A 20,865-nucleotide genomic window follows, 5' to 3' on the forward strand; every position below is an offset into this window, starting at 1 on the left:
AAAGAAAAACAGCTAACGTCGTTAGCTAGCTTGTAATCAAACTTCATCAAACAGTTGTTTTAGGTTCGATTTGGTAACGTTAGCTCATAAACAACACACGTTTTTATTCGTTGCATGATGTGGGTGCTTTTCAAGGTTGAAAACTGAACGTACCTGTTGTTTCACTGATAGAACATCCACCAAACACTCTCGTCACCATAGTGATTCTTCCGTGGGGCGGGATATTTTTTCAAGGGTTAGTATTAGCAAAGAGTTTCTAAACCCAGAGGCGCAACATCTGGGAACGCTTGCGAAACAGGCCAAGCAGACAAGACCGGGGTTTGGGGTTTATGAAGTCAATGAGAGAAGTAAAAATATATTCATTTGTTGTACATTTTCTCGAAATCTAAAGGCACAACCTGGAGTCGAGACATCGTCTTAAGTAGATGAAAATGGTATTACTACAACCTCGTGAAACTGACAACCTCGATTACTACAACCTCGATACACTGACACGTTTTCATTTTTGTCAAAAACAACTTTATATCAAAAGAGTGCCTTTGACATGACGGTCTGCACATGTGCAGTACAGCGTGAGACGACCATTAGACCCAATGACGTATTTCTGCGCATGAGATAAGCGAGCCAACGTTGTCATGACTTCGCCTACATGCGTTATCGGGGATTTATATTGGAGAAGCAGTTTCTGCCTATCTTCATACTGTACTGTCTTTGGTACTAGTCTATTATAAAGTTGGGCAGGTGTAATAACTGCTCAAACAAAACACATGCAGTTGGTTTGGACAAAGCCAGTGGATGCTGTTTGATGACTTGCTGGTTTGAATTGGACGATTATTTCAGACTTTTAGTACCGAAAGTCAGTTTGCAGTTTATTAAAGTCTATAATTAGGTTACAGTTTTCTGGTATATGATGCTTGTGACTGACAAAATGCACATTGGAATTATTGGAATCCTACTGGGCATGTACTTGAAGGTAAGAATGAACGCGCGTGTTTGAAACAGCTGGGCATGTTTGGCAAAGGTACATACATATACACTGAGTGTACGAAACATTAGGAACACCTTCATAATACTGAGTTTGTACCCCCTTTTGCCCTTAGAACAGCCTCAATTCGTCGGGGCATGGACTACAAGGTGTCGAAAGCGTTCCACGGGGATGCTGGCCCATGTTGACTCCAATGCTTCCCACAGTTGTGTCAAGTTAGCAGGATGTTTGGTGGACCATTCTTGATACACACTGGAAACTGTTGAGCGTGGAAAAACCCAGCAGTGTTGCAGTTCTTGACACACTCAAACTTGTGCACCTGGCACCTACTACTACCATACCCCGTTCAAAGGCACTTACATTTTTTGTCTTGCCCATTCACATTTAAATTGAAGCATACACAATCCATGTCTCAAGGCTTCAAAATCCATATTTAACCTGTCTCCTCCTCTTCATCTATACTGATTTTAAGTGGATTAAACAGGTGACATCAATAACGGATCATAGCTTTCACCTGGATTCACCTGGTCAGTCTACTATGTCATGGAAAAATAATCTAGGTTGAAGGTTATGCCTTTAGATTTTGAGAAACTTTGCAACTAAGGAATACTTTTTTAATGTTTTGTACACTCAGTGCCTTCAGAAATTATTCACACCCCTTGACCTTTTCCAAATGTTGTTGTTACAAAGAGGGTTAAAAATTGGTCAACGATCTACACAAAATACTTTCATGTCAAAGTGGGGGGAAAATGCTAACACATATTAGGAAGGTGTTCCTAATGTTTGGTATACTCAGTGTATATTAGAATCACCTTTGGCAGATACTTTTCTACAGAGACTACAGCTGTGAGTCTTTTCTGGGTAAGTCTCTCTAAGAGCTTTCCACAGCAGGATTGTGCAACATTTGCCCATTATTCATTTCAAAATTCTTCAAGCTCTGTCAAATTGGTTGTTGATCATTGCAAGACAACCATTTTCAGATCTTGCCATAGATTTTAAAGCAGATTTAAATCAAAACTGTAACTCGGGAACACTCCAGTGTAGATGTAGTCTTATGTTTTGTCCTGCTGAAAGGTGAATTAATCTCCCAGTGTCTGGTGGAAAGCAGACTGAAGCAGGTTTTTTTCTAGGATTTTGCCTCTGCCCATTCCAATGATTACAAGCATACCCATAACATGATGCAGCCACCAGTATGCTTGAACATATGGAGAGTGCTACTCAGTAATGTGTTGTATTGAATTTCCCCCAAACATAACACTGTGTATTCAGGACAAAAAGTACATTGTTTTGTGAATGTTTTTGCAGTATTACTTTAGTGCCTTGTTGCAAACAGGATGCATGTTTTGGAATATTTTTGTTCTGTACAGGCTTCCTTATTTTCCCTGTCAATTAGGTTAGTATTGTGGAGTAACTACAATGTTGATCCATCCTTAGTTTTCTCTTATCACAGCCATTAAACTCTTAACTGTTTTAAAGTCATAGTTGGCCTCATGGCGAAATCCCTGAGTGGTTTCCTTCCTCTCCAGCAACTGAGTTAGGAAGGACACCGCTATCTTTTTAGTCACTAGGTGTATTGATACACCATCCAAAGTGTAGTTAATAACTTCACCATGCTCAAAGGGATATTCAATGTCTGCTTTAATTTTTTTTTACCCATCTACCAATAGGTGCCCTTCTTTGTGAGGCATTGGAAAACCTCTGTGGTCTTTGTGGTTGAATATGTGTGTAAAGTTGACTGCTCGACTGAGGGACCTTACAGATAATTGTATGTGTGGGGTACAGAGATGAGGTAGTCATAAAAATAAAATAAACTATTATGTGACTTGTTAACATATGTTTACTCCTGAACTTATTTAGGCTTGCAATAACAAAGGGGTTGAATACTTATTGACTAAAGACATTTAAGCTTTTTGTTTTTTATTTATTTGTAAACATTTCAAAAAACATAATTCCACTTAATTCCAGTGACAAAAAACTCAATTGAATCCATTTTAAATTCAGTCTGTTACAAGAAAATGTGGAAAAAGTCAAGGGGTGTGAATACCTTCTGAAGGCACTGTAGGCTATGGGGAGATGACACATGCACACATTATTTTTCTTTTAACTATGAAAGGTTCAAGCAGACTGTGAGCCGTACATCATTCTTATTCGAGAGGAGGAGAGGTGCCTTCATGAGTTGCGGCTGCATAATGTGTCCAAAACTCCCCAACCAGGTGAGATGAGACTGTTTCTATATTTTCACCTTAGAAATTCATACCCAGCATGGTTTGTCATGTATTCCTAAGCTAAACAAATATAGGTTAACATGTTCCTTCTCTATTCCATAATAGTCCATGTTCTTAGACATTTTCTGTTCGTTTTTTAAAGTTTTCTCTGAATGGCATTATATGATATACATACAACATAAGAGGAAAATCATTTCCAGTCCCACAGGTATCAAAATCTGAAACTGCACATCAGCACATCACTGGGAACCAGGCCAGTTTGACAGTGGACTAGGTTTCCCTCTAGTGGCAGTATAGAGTAGGTTACAGCTCAACATACTGTATTATTGTTGTAGTTAGTTACCCCTTTTGAGTTCAACATTACTGTCATGTTGGTGAGAGCAATTCATCAGGTTATCAGAGCTGTTTGTCTTGCTCCTCTTGTTATTACTGTACTTGTTATTACTGTACTATGGGCGGCAGGTAACCGAAGAGCGTTTGGCCAGTAACCGAAAGGTCGCTGGTTTGAATCCCCGAGCCGACTAGGTGAAAAATCTGTCAATGTGCCCTTGAGCAAAGCATTTAACCTCAATTGCTCCTGTAAATGTAAATTATTCACAACGATCAAACAAGGACTGTCATTGTACTGTTTGCCATATAATGCATGACAATAAACCACCAAACACATGTATACCTCCCCCCCAAAAACAAAAACAAAACAAAAACGTTGATTAGAATTTGAGAGAAAAAAGATAATGGTAACTGATTTTTTTTTCTTATACAGACTGCAAGGGTATGTGGGACCACTTGAATTGCTGGTCTCCTGCTTTTGTAGGGGAAACTGCATCACATAACTGTCCCAATTTCTTCAAATCAGAAGGTGAGAGACCCCCACCCCACCCCTGGCTGTTATGATGTGTGTGTTAGACCCCCACCCCACCCCTAGCTGTTATGTGTTAGACCCCCACCCCACCCCTGGCTGTTATGTGTTAGACCCCCACCCCACCCCTGGCTGTTATGTGTTAGACCCCCACCCCACCCCTGGCTGTTACAATGCGTTAGACCCCCACCCCACCCCTGGCTGTTATGTGTTAGACCCCCACCCCACCCCTGGCTGTTATGTGTTAGACCCCCACCCCACCCCTGGCTGTTATGTGTTAGACCCCCACCCCACCCCTGGCTGTTATGATGTGTTAGACCCCCACCCCACCCCTGGCTGTTATGTGTTAGACCCCCACCCCTGGCTGTTATGTGTTAGACCCCCACCCCACCCCTGGCTGTTATGTGTTAGACCCCCACCCCACCCCTGGCTGTTATGTGTTAGACCCCCACCCCACCCCTGGCTGTTATGTGTTAGACCCCCACCCCACCCCTGGCTGTTACAATGCGTTAGACCCCCACCCCACCCCTGGCTGTTATGTGTTAGACCCCCACCCCACCCCTGGCTGTTATGTGTTAGACCCCCACCCCACCCCTGGCTGTTATGTGTTAGACCCCCACCCCAGCCCTGGCTGTTACAATGCGTTAGACCCCCACCCCAGCCCTGGCTGTTATGTGTTAGACCCCCACTCCACCCCTGGCTGTTATGTGTTAGACCCCCACCCCACCCCTGGCTGTTATGATGTGTGTATTAGACCCCCACCCCACCTCTGGCTGTTATGATGTGTTAGTTAATGATCCACTACTAAGATAATTTGTTTCCATTCAATACAAAAATGTTTGTTTTTCTACCATAAACTGTTGATTGATGCTCATATAGGCGATAGACTAAAAGGACAGAGGAGTGGTAAAGAGTTCATAAAAGGTCTGCTTGTGGAAACAGCGGCATCATGAAGTGATTTATGACAACCTTACATAACACAAATGAAGCCTGCAAAAACTACTGCCTGCACTAAAATACCAGAGAGATTGAACCTGCGTACTATGTAGGTCTGTGTGTCTTAGAAAATATTTGGTCTGTTCCACCGTTGCTCTGCATGGTCAAGTTTTTTTACTCTGATGCCGACTATTTTGATGGCCATAATTTGTTTATTTGAACAGAACAGTAAGTAAATATTGATGAGACTGTATGATTTTCCAGGTAAAGTGTACCGGAACTGCACAGACACGGGCTGGACGGACCCATTCCCTCCTTACGAGCATGCATGTTTCAACGAAACCTTACACTTACTTGGAGAGGTGGGTACATGTGTAATCTTAGTATATGCTACATCAATGGTTTTGTCTTTGATTCAGGACAAATACATAAAAATAAGGGAAAGCCATAGAAGTGTTGAGCAGTGATTTAAAAATACATGGACAATTTTCATAAAAATATATTCTTACACCAGGCCACTTTTTCCTCCCAGTCACATGACTCCCACATGTACTTCCCCTACGTGAAGACCATGTACACCGCAGGCTACGCTCTCTCTCTAATCTCTCTCACCATCGCCATCACCATCCTCTGTCTCTTTAGGTGAGAACCAGAGAATCAAGTCTAAGAATTATTATGATAAAAATATATGATAATCCATTTGGATACCCAATAAACCAGACTGTAACCAACATGCTTATCTTAATATTGTGTCTCAGTGGGGGATTAAACATATTACAACATGGGTGTCAAAAGCATGTTGGTCAAGGAGGACATTTACAGCTGCTTTTACACTTTTCCTGTTGTCTAGGAAACTGCACTGCACCAGAAACTACATCCACATCCAACTCTTTGTCTCCTTCATCCTGCGTGCTTCCTTCATCTTCATCAAAGACTCTGTGCTCTTCACCGATGAAGACTTCTACCATTGTGACGACTACCCAGTACGTATCTACTGTACTTTGTAGTGACTGTCAATGCATGTGTAAATGGATGAACACATTGATAGAGAGAAATTTGTAATTTAGTGTGTGAAAGCAGAATAACTCACTTTTCTAACTCTTGAAAAAATTCCTGGTTTTGATAGTTATTAATCTTTCAACATGATATGAACATACTAAAATACCCCTCCTACACTATACAGTGCATTCGGAAAGTATTCGGACCCCTTGACTTTTCCACATTTTGTTACGTTACAGCCTTATTCTAAAATGGATTACATTGTTTTTTTCCCTCATCAATCTACACACAATACCCCATAATGACAAAGCAAAAACAGGTTTTTAGAAATGTTTGCAAATTTATGAAACATAAAAAACTGAAATATCACATTTACATAAGTATTCAGACCCTTTACTCAATAGTTTGTTGAAGCACCTTTGGCAGCGATTACAGCCTCACGTCTTCTTGGGTATGACGCTATAAGCGTGGCACACCTGTATTTGGGAATTTCTCCCATTCTTCTCTGCAGATCCTCTCAAGCTCTGTCAGGTTGGATGGGGAGCATTGCTGCACACCTATTTTCAAGTCTCTCCAGAGATGTTCGATGGGGTTCAAGTCCAGGCTCTGGCTGGGCCACTCAAGGACATTCAGAGACTTGTCCCGAAGCCACTCCTGCGTTGTCTTGGCTGTGTGCTTAGGGTCGTTGTCCTGTTGGAAGGTGAACCTTCGCCTAAGTCTAAGGTCCTGAGCGCACTGGAGCAGGTTTTCATCAAGGATCTCTCTGTACTTTGCTCTGTTTATCTTTCCCTCAATCCTGACTAGTCTCCCAGTCCCTGCCGTTGAAAAACATCCCCACAGCATGATGCTGCCACCACCATGCTTCACCGTAGGGATGGTGCCAGGTTTCATCAGACCAGAGAATCTTGTTTCTCATGGTCTGAGAGTCCTTTAGCCAAACTCCAAGCGGGCTGTCACGTGCCTTTTACTGAGGAGTGGCTTCCGTCTGGCCACTTTACTATAAAGGCCTGATTGGTGGAGTGCTGCAGAGATGGTTGTCCTTCTGGAAGGTTCTCCCATCTCCACAGAGGAACTCTGAAGCTCTGTCAGAGTGACCATCGGGTTCTTGGTCAACTCCCTGACCAAGGCCCTTCTCCCCCGATTGCTAAGTTTGGCCGGGCAGCCAGCTCTAGGAAGAGTCTTGGTGGTTCCAAACTTCTTCCATTTAAGAATGATGGAGCCCACTGTGTTCTTGGGGACCTTCAATGCTGCAGACATTGCTGTACCCTTCCCCAGATCTGCCCCTCAACACAATCCTGTCTCGGAGCTCTACGGACAATTCCTTCGACCTCATGGCTTGGTTTTTCCTCTGACATGCACTGTCAACTGTGGTACCTTATATAGACAGGTGTGTGCCTTTCCAAATCATGTCCAATCAATTGAATTTACCACTGGTGGACTCCAATCAAGTTGTAGAAACATCTCAAGGATGAACAATGGAAACAGGATGCACCTGAGCTCAATTTCGAGTCTCATAGCAAAGGGTCTGAATACTTATGTAAATAAGGTGTTTTTAGTTTTCGCTTTGTCATTATGGGGTATTGTGTGTAGATTGATGAGTAAATATAACTTGACTGGCCTGCACAGATCCCTGACCTCAACCCCATCGAACACCTTTGGGATAAATTGGACCGCCGACTGCGATTCAGGCCTAATCGCCCAACATCAGTGCCCGACCTCACTTATACTTGTGGCTGAATGGAAGCAAGTCCCCGTGGCAATGTTCCAACATCTAGTGGAAAGCCTTCCCAGAAGTGGAGGCTGTTATAGCAGCAAAGGGGGGACAAACTCCATATTAATGCCCATGATTTTGGAATGAGACGTTTGACAAGCAGGTGTCCACATACTTTTGGTCATGTAGTGTATCTTTTCTCATCATATCCTGTAGGTGGTGTGTAAGTTAGTGGTGATGTTCTCCAACTACTGCATCATGGCTAACTACAGCTGGCTGCTGGTGGAGGGACACTACCTCCACACCCTGGTCAGCGTCTCCTTCTTCTCCAAGAAGAAACCCCTGTGGTGGTACATCATCCAGGGCTGGGGTACGGACACCTGTCCCCTCTACATTACAACAACACTACACATGCCATGTCATTGATGTCATCTAGCAATGTCATGTCATAGTGAACTGTTCACTGAAAAGAAGGATTGAATTTAACTAAACAGTTTTTGTTTTTCTACATAGGTTTGCCAATGATTGTCATTGTATCCTGGGGCTTGGCAAAATACTTCTATGAGGATGAAGGGTAAGATACAGATGAATGGGATGTCATAGACCATTTTAAACAGATGACAATTGCATCATCATCATAGTTCACATACATTAATATGTTTCTCTTTCTCCTCAAGCTGCTGGGAGACAAGGGTACATGACTGGGTTTGGTGGATTCTCAGAGTACCAGTCCTACTCTTCATAGTTGTAAGTGCATCAATCTCTGTTGATAACTAATGATTAGGCCTATGCATTGTTCAAGATTCTTCAAGACGGAATACCAGGGCACATTCTCAGAGCATGCGCAGACCAGCTGGCAAGTGTCTTCACGGACATGTTCAATCTCTCCTTGTACCAGATTGTAATCCTAACATGTTTCAAGCTGACCACCATTGTACCTGTTCCCAAGAACTCCAAGGTAAACTGCCTAAATGACTATCGCCCTGTAGCACTCGCATCTTTAATTATTAAGTGCTTTGGAAGGCTAGTCAAGTCACACATCAACACCATTATCCCAGACACCCTGGAACCACTCCCAATTCACATACTGCCCCAACAGATCCACAGATGATGCTATCTCAATTGCATTTCACACCGCCCTCTCCCACCTGGACAAGAGGGGAAATCACTATGTGAGATTGCTGTTCATAGACTACAGCGCAGCATTCAACACCATATTCCCCTCCAAGCTCGGGACGCTGGGACTGAACCTCTGTAACTGGATCCTGGACTTCCTGACGGGCCGGCCCCAGATGGTGAGGGTAGGCAACAACACCTCCGCCACGCTGACCATCAACACGGGGGCCCCTCAGGGGTGTGTGCCTAGTCCCCTCCTGTACTCCCTGTTCACCCACGACTCCAGCACCATCAAGTTTGCTGACGACAACGGTGGTAGGCCTGATCACTGATGGTGATGAGACAGCCTACAGGGAGGAGGTCAGAGACTTGGCAGTGTGGTGGCAGGACATCAGCCTCTCCTCAACATCAGTAAGACCAAGGAGCTGAGTGTGGACTACAGGAGAAAGAGGGGAGAGCATGTCCCGATCCACATCGATGGGGCTGTAGTGGAGCAGGTCGAAAGCTTCAAGTTCCTCGGCGTCCACATCACTAAGAACTTAACATGGTGTACACACACCCGCACAGTCGTGAAGAGGGCACGAAAGTGTCTCTTCCCCTCAGGGCCGAAAAGATTTGGCATGGGCCCTTGGATCGTCAAAAAGTTACACAGCTGCATCGAGAGCATTTTGATTGGGTGCATCACCGCTTGGTATGGAAAATGCACCGCCCTCGACCGCAAAGCGCTACAGAGGGTGGTGCGGACGGCTCAGTACATCACTGGGACCGAGCTCCCTGCCATCCAGGACCTCTATATCAGGCAATGTCAGAGGAAGGCCTGAAAATGTGTCAAAGACACCCACCCAAGTTCACTGTTCACTCTGCTACCGTCCGGCAAATGGTACCGGAGCATCAGCTCTCGGCCCAACAGGTTCCGAGACAGCTTCTACCCCCAAGCCGTAAGACTGCTAATAGCCATAAATAGTTAATTAAATGGGTTACCCGGACTATCTGCATTGACCCTATCTTGCACTGACTAGCTCTCTCTATACATTTGATATATATATATATATATATATATATATATATATATATATATATATATATATATATATATATATATATACACACACATACACATACACACAGTGTACAAAACATTACGAACACCTTCCTAATATTGAGTTACACCCCCTTTTGCCCTCAGAATAGCCTCAATTCATCAGGGCATGGACTACAAGGTGTCGAAAGCGTTCCACAGGGATGCTGGCCCACGTTGACTTCAATGCATCCCACAGTTGTGTCAAGTTGGCTGGATGTCCTTTGGGTGGTGGAGCATTCTTGATACACACAGGAAACTGTTGAGCGTGAAAAACCCAGCAGCGTTGCATTTCTTGAAACATTCAAACCGGTGTACCTGGCACCTACTACCATTCCCTATTCAAAAGCACTTAAATCTTTTGTCTTTCCCATTCACCCTCTGAATGGCACACATACACAATCCATGTCTCAAGGATTAAAAATCCTTCTTTAACCTGTCTCCTCCCCTTCATCTACACTGATTGGAGTAGATTTAACAGGTGACATCAATAAGGGACCATCGCTTTCACCTGGTCAGTCTGTCATGGAAAGAGCAGGTGTTCTTAATGTTTTGTATACAAAAAAAGAAACACACATGCTGCTGCTGCTACTCTGTGCTTTATTTTACTTATATTTGTATCTATCCTGATCAGGGGCGGTGTGTTCAATAGGGCGATATGGGCGACGCACTGCCAAACGGGAAAAGGAAGGGATTTTTTTTCTAATCAATTATATCACGCAACAGTAGTTATCAGTGTTGTAATCTAGACGGCTGATCTGCCACAGTGCCACTAAATGTCCAATCAGGCTAAAGTCGTGCTTCAAATGCCCCCCCCCCCCCCTTTTGGGGCGATTTCAGTCAGGTTGAAAATCGCCCAGAAGTCTGTCATAGACTCCCATGTAAAATCTATTTTTTTCAAATATCAGAGCTTTCAATACAATCTCTATGGGTTTCTGAGGGCTTGCACTTACGCGCTTTCGTCATACGTAACATATAACCATGAACGTAACTAAGAAAAGAGCGGGTAGCAGCGTCAATCAATTCACTACTTCTATCAAAATGGCTAGGCTTCAGTGCAACTCGATTGTGTCTTTGAAAGAAGTTCCTTTTTGTCGGCGAACAAATGAAGATAAATTGGCAACGAAACAATTAGGACCTCCCAGACCAAATTTAATAATTCAACAGGTTTCTACTAAAGGGGGGAAGTCCTACACCCGAGGATTTTCCAAAAATTGGTACGAACGAAAAACCTGGCTAGCAGGCTGCGATGTAGCTAATGCAGTCTTCTGCTACCCCCTGCTTACTCTTTCACCCTGAAGGCGGCACGGCAGACAGCACCGCTTGGACAGCGACTGGTGTGTAACGGACATGCACCATCTTTCAGGAAAGATTAAGAAACATGAGCTGTCAAAGACCCACATGGATAGCTGTTTGAGATTGTCTGCTTTGGGGAGAGTGAACATTCCCACTCAACTGGATGAGGGATACAGGCTAGCTGTCCGCCGCCACAACGATGAGGTTAGTGTTGATAATCACAAGTTTACTGGAGAACTGAAACTGACAAGGCTGACAAGATAGGACCCTTTTGTCCATTATTATTGGATAGGAACAGAACTTATAACCAGCTCCTGACCTAAATAGATCTTAGCACAACATTTTACTCAACATATCATATTCCATATTCACTATAACAAATATATTTACTACGACATTAGCAAGAACCGCCACATCCTCAGCCGGCTAATCCAGTGTGTGAAGTTTTGCGGAGTGTTTGAGTTAGCTTTGCGAGGCAAAGATGAAACTGAGGGCTCCACCAACCCTGGTAAGCCAACACTTTTGAGATCAGTCAATAAATGCTTCTGGTATTGACTTATATGCTGCCCCTGTCTTCATGTTGTTGCTGGACATATCTTTTTTTAAATGTGTGTAGGTCACCTAAATCATCAGAAAAATTGCCCCCCCTGAGAATTTTTTCAGGAGCCGCCACTGATCCTGATGCCTAGTCCCTTTACCCTGACTTCATGTACTTATCTACCTCAAATACTGTACCCCATACTCATGCACATTGATCTGGTACTCCCTGTATACAGCTTCATTCTTGTATATATGTTTTTACTGCATTGTTGTAAAAAGGGCTCGTAAGCAAACATTTCACTGTTAGTTAACACCCATTGTATTCGGTGTATGTGACAAATACAATTTGATGTTTGTTTTTTATATAACTGAGAATGTAAATATTTGTTTTACTCCCTACGGTAATCATTTGTTGCCATTTCATTGCAGATTAATTTTATATTTTTTCTGAGTATCATACGAATTCTGGTGGGGAAACTGCGGATGCCAGACACGCATGGAACTGAATTCAGCCAATACAAGTGAGTTGTCAAAATCACCAGAATGTACTATTACCAAAGCATTTCAAGGATGTTTATTCTGTAGGGTATAAAAAAAACTTAAAACAGTGTTACAGTACCTGTGCTAACTTTCTGTAAGCGTTGCCCAGTCAAACCTGAAAGACCAGCACAATGGCAAACTAATGGAATCTCTCCAAACATGTGTACAGTATTGATTGATGTATTTTGTGTATTGTAAAATTGCATATTTTCCTTGTATCTTTTCAGGAGACTTACCAAATCTACTTTTCTTTTGGTTACCCTCTTTGGTTTGTACTACATCCTCTTTGCCTTCTTACCCATCAAAGTCAGTGGTTTAACTTACAAAATATGGACCTTTGTTGAGCTGGCTCTTGCATCAACACAGGTAATTTTGATTTTTACTTTTTTACTTTGCAGGAATATTATTTGATGTCTAAATTCCCCTTTCTTCCTTTCCAGGGCTTTGGAGTTGCTGTTCTTTACTGTTTCCTAAATGGGGAGGTAGGTTTTTTGCCCATTTCTCAAAACTATGATGTAAAATGAAGTTGAAATAAGTGGTATAAATGTGCTATTGCTAATATTAGGCAGCTAGCCCTGATTAACTAGTGCTTGATGATACACTTTCTCCATCCCCTCCCCCCACACACAGGTACAGTACGAGGTACAGAGGAGATGGCGAAGGTGGAGGCTGAAGCAGCATCTACACGGGGCGCCAAGACACCATGGCTCCATGAGCCAAAGCGGCTCTCCCCTTACCCAGGTCTCCTTGCTTCCCTGTTCCGGACAGGCCAGCCTGGCATGACCTTTGACAACCCCCCCCCACCAACCAATCAATCACTGGAGATCTCCTAGACATGCCAGATAAAAACACTCATACAGAGGGACTCTCTCAAGACATCAAGGGTACTTAAGTTACATAACTTTCTTTAACTTGAGGAATGGTCCACAGAATCACTTGGCCACTCTTGAAGACTTGGACATTGCATGGGAAACAGCAATGTTATTTTGTGTCATTCCCTCAACCTCAAGCAACATTTCTACGACTATGGACCAGGCCTGAAGATCTAGGACATTTTAGGTTCAGTGGAAATCCTAAGAAACAGGAAGATATTCAAAAACAGGAAGTAGGCCTCAGCTCTTCATCATCAACATGTGAAAGAGAAATCCTGGAAAGGGGTCTGGTTATGGCCAGCCTCTTGTCCAGAGAATGTATCGACATGATTGAAAATTCTCACTTTTTATTATACTTCAAAGACAGATCTTTTAAGAAACATAATTTACTGTTCTTTTGCGTCAATGTACTGTATTTTCTCACAATTTGACATTTTCTGAAATAAATACCCAGATCAAAAGGCTGCACTTTTTCAAGAGGATAACAAATTGCTGGTGAGTTGTCTAACAAACTGTCATCTTGGTTGTCTCAACACTTCACCCATGTAAAATGTCAGATTTGGTCCCTTTTCTTCTTGCTTTATTATAAACTGGATGGTTCAATGGATAAACTGGATGGTCCTGAATGCGGATTTGGCTGACAGCCGTGGTATATCAGACCTTATACCACGGGTATGACAAAACATTTATTTTTACTGTTCTAATGACATTGGTAACCAGTTTATAATAGCAATAAGGCACCTCTGGGATTTGTGGTAGATGGCCAATATACCATGGCTAAGGGCTGTTCTTAGGCACGCACGATGCAGAGCAGAGTGCCTTGATACAGCCCTTAACCGTGGTATATTGGCCATATACCACACCCCCTCGTGCCTTATTGCTTTATTATAAAATGGTTCTTAGAAAAATATGTGCACTAATGTCCTAAAGATAACCTCTACATTGGATACTTTGCTTTCATTTCTTCCACAAAGGCAATATATTCTTTTATGGCATCTTCTTTGGACTTTCCTATTGGATTGAAAATAGAAACAGGACACATTGAAGATTTGTGTTACATTCAAAACAGAGAGAGTGGAAAGGCAGAATAATACATTGTCCAAAATACTTACCTTCCTGTGCTTTCCAACCATCCCATTTAGATTTTCCTTGGAAGTCAAATATTCCCGGACGCTCTGTGGACACAACGCATACATTTTCAAAGTTACTCCTACATCAACAAAAATATTGCTTTAACTGGCAGGTATTGACAAAGTTTGAAAGACACTTGCCCATCGGGTAAGTCAGGATTATTTTTTGGTTACCCGAAGATTATGATCGCTTTCCCGATAATGTAAAAATAAACTACACTGAACCAAAATATAAAACGCTACATGCAACAATTTTACAGTTCATATAAATAAATACATTAGGCCCTAATCTATGGATCTCACATGACTGGGAATACAGATATGCATGTTGGTCACAGATATCTTTTAAAAAATAAAGTAGAGGCGTGGATCAGAAAACCAGTCTGTATCTGGTTTGACCACCATTTGCCTCATGCAGCCCGACATCTTCGCATTGAGTTGATCAGGCTGTTGATTGTGGCCTGTGGAATGTTGTCTCACTCCTCTTCAATGGCTGTGCGAAGTTGCTGGATATTGGCGGGAACTGGAACACGCTGTCGGAAACATCAATCCAGAGCATCCAAAACATGCTCAATGGTTGACATGTCTAGGTATGGATATATTATCTTGGCAAAGGAGAAATGCTCACCCACAGGGATGTAAACAAATTTGTACACACAATGAGAGAATTAAGCTTTTTGTGCATATGGAACATTTCTGGGATATTTTTCAGCTTTTGAAACATGGGACCAACACTTTACATGTTGCATTTATATTTTTTGGTTCAGTATATTTTACACGCAATAGTGCCATATATTGCCTGCCTTTCACATACACAGGGGAGGAATCTGAAAAAGAAGAACTGGAATTCTTTGTATTTTGGTTGTTCTCAGAGCAGGCTCAACTTGCCCAACTGCCAAACATCGTCTGTCTTTCACAAAGATCAGTTTTAGGCTAGGCCTACTGGAAGGATTCACTTTTTAAATCACCTGCCCAACGGGGCAACATCAGAGCATGTTCAGGTCACCGGCCTTAATGTCCGTCCCTGAATGGTTTACTTACAGACAAAAAGGCAGCTAAACAATTGATAAGTCAAGACATTTAACTCTTGAGAAATGCATATAGAGACAAAATTATAAGCCTTGGTCTCACGAGTGGCGCAGTGGTCTAAGGCGCATTGCCTTTAAAATTGTAACTACAGACCCGGGTTCGATCCCAGGCTGTGTCACAACCGGCCGTGATCGGGAGTCCCATTTGGCGGCGCACTATTGGCTCAACGTCGTCCGGGTTAGGTGAGGGTTTGGCCGGTGAGGCTTTACTTGGCTCATCGCGCTCTAGCGACTCCTTGTGGCACACCGGACGCCTGCAGGCTGACCTCGGTAGTCAGTTGAACAGTGTTTCCTACGACACATTGGTGCGGCTGGCTTCCGGGTTAAGCAGGTGGGTGTAAGAAGCGCGGTTTGGCGGGTCATGTTTCAAAGGACGCATGACTGGACCTTCGCCTCCCGAGCCCGTTGGGGAGTTGCAGCGATGAGAAGATTGAAAAAGGGGGTAAAATACAACAAAAAAACAACAAATAATTATATATACAGTTGAAGTCGGAAGTGTACATACATCTTAGCCAAATACATTTAAACTCAGTTTTTCACAATTCCTGACATTTAATCCTAGTAAAAATTCCCCGTCTTATTTTAAGAATGTGAAATGTCAAAATAATAGTAGAGAGAATGATTTATTTCAGCTTTTATTTATTTCATCACATTCCTAGTGGATCAGAAGTTTTACATACTAATTGAGTGTATTTGGTAGCATTGCCTTTAAATTGTTTAACTTGGGTCAAACATTTCGGGTAGCCTTCCACAAGCTTCCCACAATAAGTTGGGTGAATTTTGGCCCATTCCTCCTGACAGAGCTGGTATAACTGAGTCAGGTTTGTAGGCCTCCTTACTCGCACACGCTTTTTCAGTTCTGCCCACAAATGTTCTATAGGATTGAGGTCAGGGCTTTGTGATGGCCACTCCAATACCTTGACTTTGTTGTCCTTAAGCCATTTTGCCACAACTTTGGAAGTATGCTTGGGGTCACTGTCCATCTGGAAGACCCATTTGCGACCAAGCTTTAACTTTCTGACTGATGTCTTGAGATGTTGCTTCAATATATCCACATAATGTTCCTTCCTCATGATGCCATCTATTTTGTGAAGTGCACCAGTCCCTCCTGCAGCAAAGCACCCCCACAGCATGATGCTGCCACCCCCGTGCTTCACGGTTGGGATGGTGTTCTTCGGCTTGCAAGCGTTCCCCTTTTTCCTCAAAACATAACGATGGTCATTATGGCCAAACAGTTCTATTTTTGTTTCATCAGACCAGAGGACATTTCTACAAAAAGTACGATCTTTATCCCCATGTGCAGTTGCAAACCGTAGTCTGGCTTTTTTATGGCGGTTTTGGAGCAGTGGCTTCTTCCTTGCTGAGCAGCCTTTCAGGTTATGTCGATATAGGACTAGTTTCACTGTGGATATAGATACTTTTGTACCCGTTTCCTCCAGCATCTTCACAAGGTCTGTTGCTGTTGTTCTGGGATTGATTTGCACTTTTCGCACCAAAGTACCTTAATCTCTTGGAGACAGAACGCGTCTCCTTCCTGAGCGGTATGACGGCTGCGTGGTCCCATGGTGTTTATACTGCGTACTATTGTTTGTACAGATGAACGCGGTACCTTCAGGCATTTGGAAATTGCTCCCAAGGATGAACCAGACTTGTGGAGGTCTACTATTTTTTTTCCTGAGGTCTTGGCTGATTTCTTTTGATTTTCCCATGATGTCAAGCAAAGAGGCACTGAGTTTGAAGGTAGGCCTTGAAATACATCCACAGGTACACCTCCAATTCACTCAAATGATGTCAATTATCCTATCAGAAGCTTCTAAAGCCAAGACATAATTTTCTGGATTTTTCCAAGCTGTTTAAAAGGCACAGTGAACTTAGTGTATGTAAACTTCTGACCCACTGGAATTGTGATACAGTGAATTATAAGTGAAATAATCTGTCTGTAAACTATTGTTGGAAAAATGACTTGTGTCATGCACAAAGTAGATGTCCTAACCGACTTGCCAAAACTATATTCTGTTAACAAGAAATGTGTGGAGTGGTGGAAAAACAAGTTAACGACTCCAACCTAAGTGTATGTAAACTTCCGACTTCAACTGTTATATATATATATATATATATATATGCCTTGTAATAAGACACTATAGGCTGATACCTGTTTATAAGTAGGACCAGGGGTTTTGGGGCACTGAGACACTACTTTTATTGGTATTACCTGCATCATCCACTAGCGCTGCAGCAGGTAGGAAATGTTCTGGAATTGACACAAGCTGTCTCCAATCAATCCATATCCAGTTGTGCGTGTGTGTTTGGCAGGGGGATTGCCTAAGCCAGGGGATGAGTAGCTCTGCTAATCTTAAATCGCACAAAATCTATTATTTGGCAAGGAATACCATTTGTAGATCAGTGATTCTAAACCTCACTTTACTCAAACTGATCCTCCCCAACGGAGTCCAAAGTTGTAGCTAAAAAAGGGTAAATTAGGGGCAGTTTAAGGGGAGAGTCAATGAAACCAACCATGGATGTACTGTATGTTGTAGAAAACTTGGGGGGTAGCCCCAACCGGGACTTGAACCTGTGTCCAGTGACTGTCAAGCCAACACATGAACCGTTACGCCAAGAGGTCCGAACCTCTTGGTGTACAGTCGTGGTCAAAAGTTTAGAATGACACAAATATTAATTTTCACAAAGTCTGCTGCCTCAGTTTTTATAATGCCAATTTGCATATACTCCAGAATGTTATGAAGAGTGATCAGATGAATTGCAATTAATTGCAAAGAATTAATTAATTGCCATGAAAATGAACTTAATCCCCCCCCAAAAAATGTCCACTGCATTTCAGCCCTGCCACAAGAGGACCAGCTGACATCATGTCAGTTATTCTCTTGTTAACACAGGTGAGAGTGTTGACGAGGACAAGGCTGGAGATCACTCTGTCATGCTGATTGAGTTAGAATAACAGACTGGAAGCTTTAAAAGGAGGTTGGTGCTTGAAATCATTGTTCTTCCTCTGTTAACCATGGTTACCTGCAAGGAAACACGTGCCATCATCATTGCTTTGCACAAAAAGGGCTTCACAGGCAAGGACATTGCTGCTAGTAAGATTGCACCTAAATCAACCATTTATCAGATCATCAATGAAGGCTTCAGGGCACCCAAGAAAGTCCAGCAAGCGCCAGGACCGTCTCCTAAAGTTGATTTAGCTGCGGGATCGGGGCACCACCAGTGCAGAACTTGCTCAGGAATGGCAGCAGGCAGGTGTGAGTGCATCTGCACGCACAGTGAGGCGAAGACTTTTGGAGGATGGCCTGGTGTCAAGAAGGGCAGAGAGGAGGCCACTTCTCTCCAGGAAAAACATCAGGGACAGACTGATATTCTGCAAAAGGTACAGGGATTGGACTGCTGAGGACTGAGGTAAAGTCATTTTCTCTGATGAATCCCCTTTCCGATTGTTTGGGGCATCCGGAAAAAAGCTTGTCGGGAGAAGACAAGGTGAGCGCTACCATCAGCCATGTGTCATGCCAACAGTAAAGCATCCTGAGACCATTCATGTGTGGGGTTGCTTCTCAGCCAAGGGAGTGGGTTCACTCACAATTTTGCCTAAAAACATGAATAAAGAACGGTACCAACACATCCTCCGAGAGCAACTTCTCCCAACCATCCAAGAACAGTTTGGTGATGACCAATGCCTTTTCAAGCATGATGGAGCACCTTGTCATAAGGCAAAAGTTATAACTAAGTGGCTCGGGGAACAAAACATCAACATTTTGGGTCCATGGCCAGGAAACTCCCCAGACCTTAATCCCATTGAGAACTTGTGGTCGATCCTCAAGAGGCGGGTGGACAAACAATAACCCACAAATTCTGACAAACTCCAAGCATTGATTATGCAAGAATGGGCTGCCATCAGTCAGGATGTGGCCCATAAGTTAATTGACAGCATGCCAGGGCGGATTGCAGAGGTCTTGAAAAAGAAGGGTCAACACTGCAAATATTGACTCTCTGCATAAACGTAATGTAATTGTCAATAAAAGCCTTTGACACTTATGGAATGCTTGTAATTATACCATAGTAACATCTGACAAATATCTAAAAACACTGAAGCTGCAAACTTTGTGAAGACCAATACTTTGTGTCATTCTCAAAACTTGACCACGACTGTACGGTTAAGGTGTTGGTTTAACAGTCGCAGGACCCGTGTTCGAGTCCTATTCGGGGCTACTCACCGAATTCACTAAAATATACTTGCATGGTTGGTTTCATTGACTCTCCACATTAACTGCCCTTAATTGACAATTTTTTTGCTACAACTTCCGAGTCCGTTAGAGGATCAGTTTGAGAAAAGTGAGGTGTACAAATAGTATTCCCTGCCAAATAATAGGCTTTGTGCGATTAAGATTCACAGAGCTATGCCTCCCTTGCTTTAAGCGATACCCCCGCCAACCAGACATGGATTGATTGAGTGGAGACAGCTTGCGTCAATTACAGAACATTTCCTACCTGCAGCAGCACTAGCTGACAATGCTGGAAATACCGGTAAAAGCACAGTGCCTCAAAGTGCCCCAAAACTCCTGGCCATACTTATAAGAAGTTGTATGTCATTATCTTGATGCTTGAAGTGGTACCAGAAAGATTAGACAATAATCAGGGATTTGGCTTTAAGAATGAGGTGCAGCCTGTAGGACAGGTTGAACAGAATGACTCACCCGTGTTGACGTTGCCAATTGTCGCCTGCTTGTACAAACCATATACCACTGCTAGTTCAGCGTAGCTAGGTTGTACGGTCAGCCTCCTCACCTCATCCGCAGCCTTTTCAAATTCAGCCTTGAGAAGAGAAAAAAAAGTTTTGTATTGCGCTCCTTGTGGGGACCAAAGAATCGATTCCCATCCAAAATCCTATTTTCCTTAACCCTAAATCTAACCCTTAACCTAACATTAACCCTAAACATAAAATAGTATTTAGTCCCCACTTGTCAAAATGTTCTTGTTTTACTATCCTTGTGAGGACTTCTGGTACCACAATGTCAGTTAAACAAAACCACACACATAATTTCCCCTATATACTGAGAATAATATGTAAATCAGCGGATGCTGAAAATACTTCCACACCACATTCTGCCAAAATATTTGTATCCGACTTAAAAATAAGTTGAATACCTTCTTAACACCCCAAAAATTCTCCCTATGACAAAATCTGTCCTATATGCCACACACATCAGTTAAAATGCATGTGTCTACACGAAGCTATTTGCAGGAGCGTCATAATAGATTCGCTGCAAAAAAACTGTTTAAAAAAGAAATGCATGACACCTAGAAGGTATCTAACATTTTAAAAAGATGATTGTTAGTTACTGCACATAAAAACAAAAAATAACGAGGTTTCTGTTTACCATAGACATGTTGTTCCCCAGAAAAAGACCCAGCTACTCCTTACATGTGGGAATGCTCACTTCCGTGATTTCATATGGGAGTTGTCTTACCTTTAACCCTTGA

General features: G+C 42.8%; 2 protein-coding genes across 3 annotated transcripts; one reads left to right on the forward strand and one right to left on the reverse strand.

Annotated features, from left to right (window-relative positions):
• Positions 1-869: 869 nt before the first annotated feature.
• On the forward strand, positions 870-13,068 carry LOC311112221 (secretin receptor-like; the record flags this gene model as incomplete). The annotated part of the gene is made up of 13 exons (XM_084155243.1): positions 870-973; positions 3,099-3,198; positions 3,974-4,069; positions 5,270-5,367; positions 5,538-5,647; positions 5,856-5,988; positions 7,932-8,085; positions 8,229-8,289; positions 8,393-8,462; positions 12,175-12,266; positions 12,513-12,651; positions 12,726-12,767; positions 12,916-13,068. The coding sequence occupies exons 1-13, from the start codon at positions 908-910 to the stop codon at positions 13,066-13,068; spliced, it is 1,314 nt and encodes a 437-aa protein (XP_084011369.1). The 5' UTR covers positions 870-907.
• Positions 13,069-13,201: 133 nt separating this feature from the next.
• LOC311112222 (acyl-CoA-binding protein-like) lies at positions 13,202-20,838 on the reverse strand. Of its 2 annotated transcripts, none has more exons than XM_084155245.1 (4): positions 20,763-20,831; positions 20,079-20,196; positions 14,270-14,332; positions 13,202-13,358 (listed from the first exon to the last, which is right to left on the reverse strand). In XM_084155245.1, exons 1-4 carry the CDS (start codon positions 20,769-20,771, stop codon positions 13,291-13,293), a joined length of 258 nt encoding a protein of 85 aa, XP_084011371.1. In that variant the 5' UTR covers positions 20,772-20,831; the 3' UTR covers positions 13,202-13,290. The 2 variants fall into 2 exon arrangements, with proteins under 2 accessions (XP_084011371.1, XP_084011370.1); XM_084155244.1 differs by lacking the exon at positions 13,202-13,358 and adding an exon at positions 13,488-14,168 and having other exon boundaries at positions 20,763-20,838.
• Between the last annotated feature and the right edge of the window lie 27 nt (positions 20,839-20,865).

This window comes from Coregonus lavaretus (assembly GCF_964263955.1).
Source record: "Coregonus lavaretus genome assembly, chromosome: 38".
NCBI classification, from domain to species: domain Eukaryota; kingdom Metazoa; phylum Chordata; class Actinopteri; order Salmoniformes; family Salmonidae; genus Coregonus; species Coregonus lavaretus.

Excerpts from the sequence above, each read along its gene's own strand:
- LOC311112222 (XM_084155244.1), bottom strand. Across the intron at positions 14,333-20,078 it reads AATTGGCAACGTCAACACGG|AGCGTCCGGGAATATTTGAC; the intron begins GTGAGTCATTCT and ends TTGTGTCCACAG. Across the intron at positions 14,169-14,269 it reads TGGTTGGAAAGCACAGGAAG|GAAAGTCCAAAGAAGATGCC; the intron begins GTAAGTATTTTG and ends TCAATCCAATAG.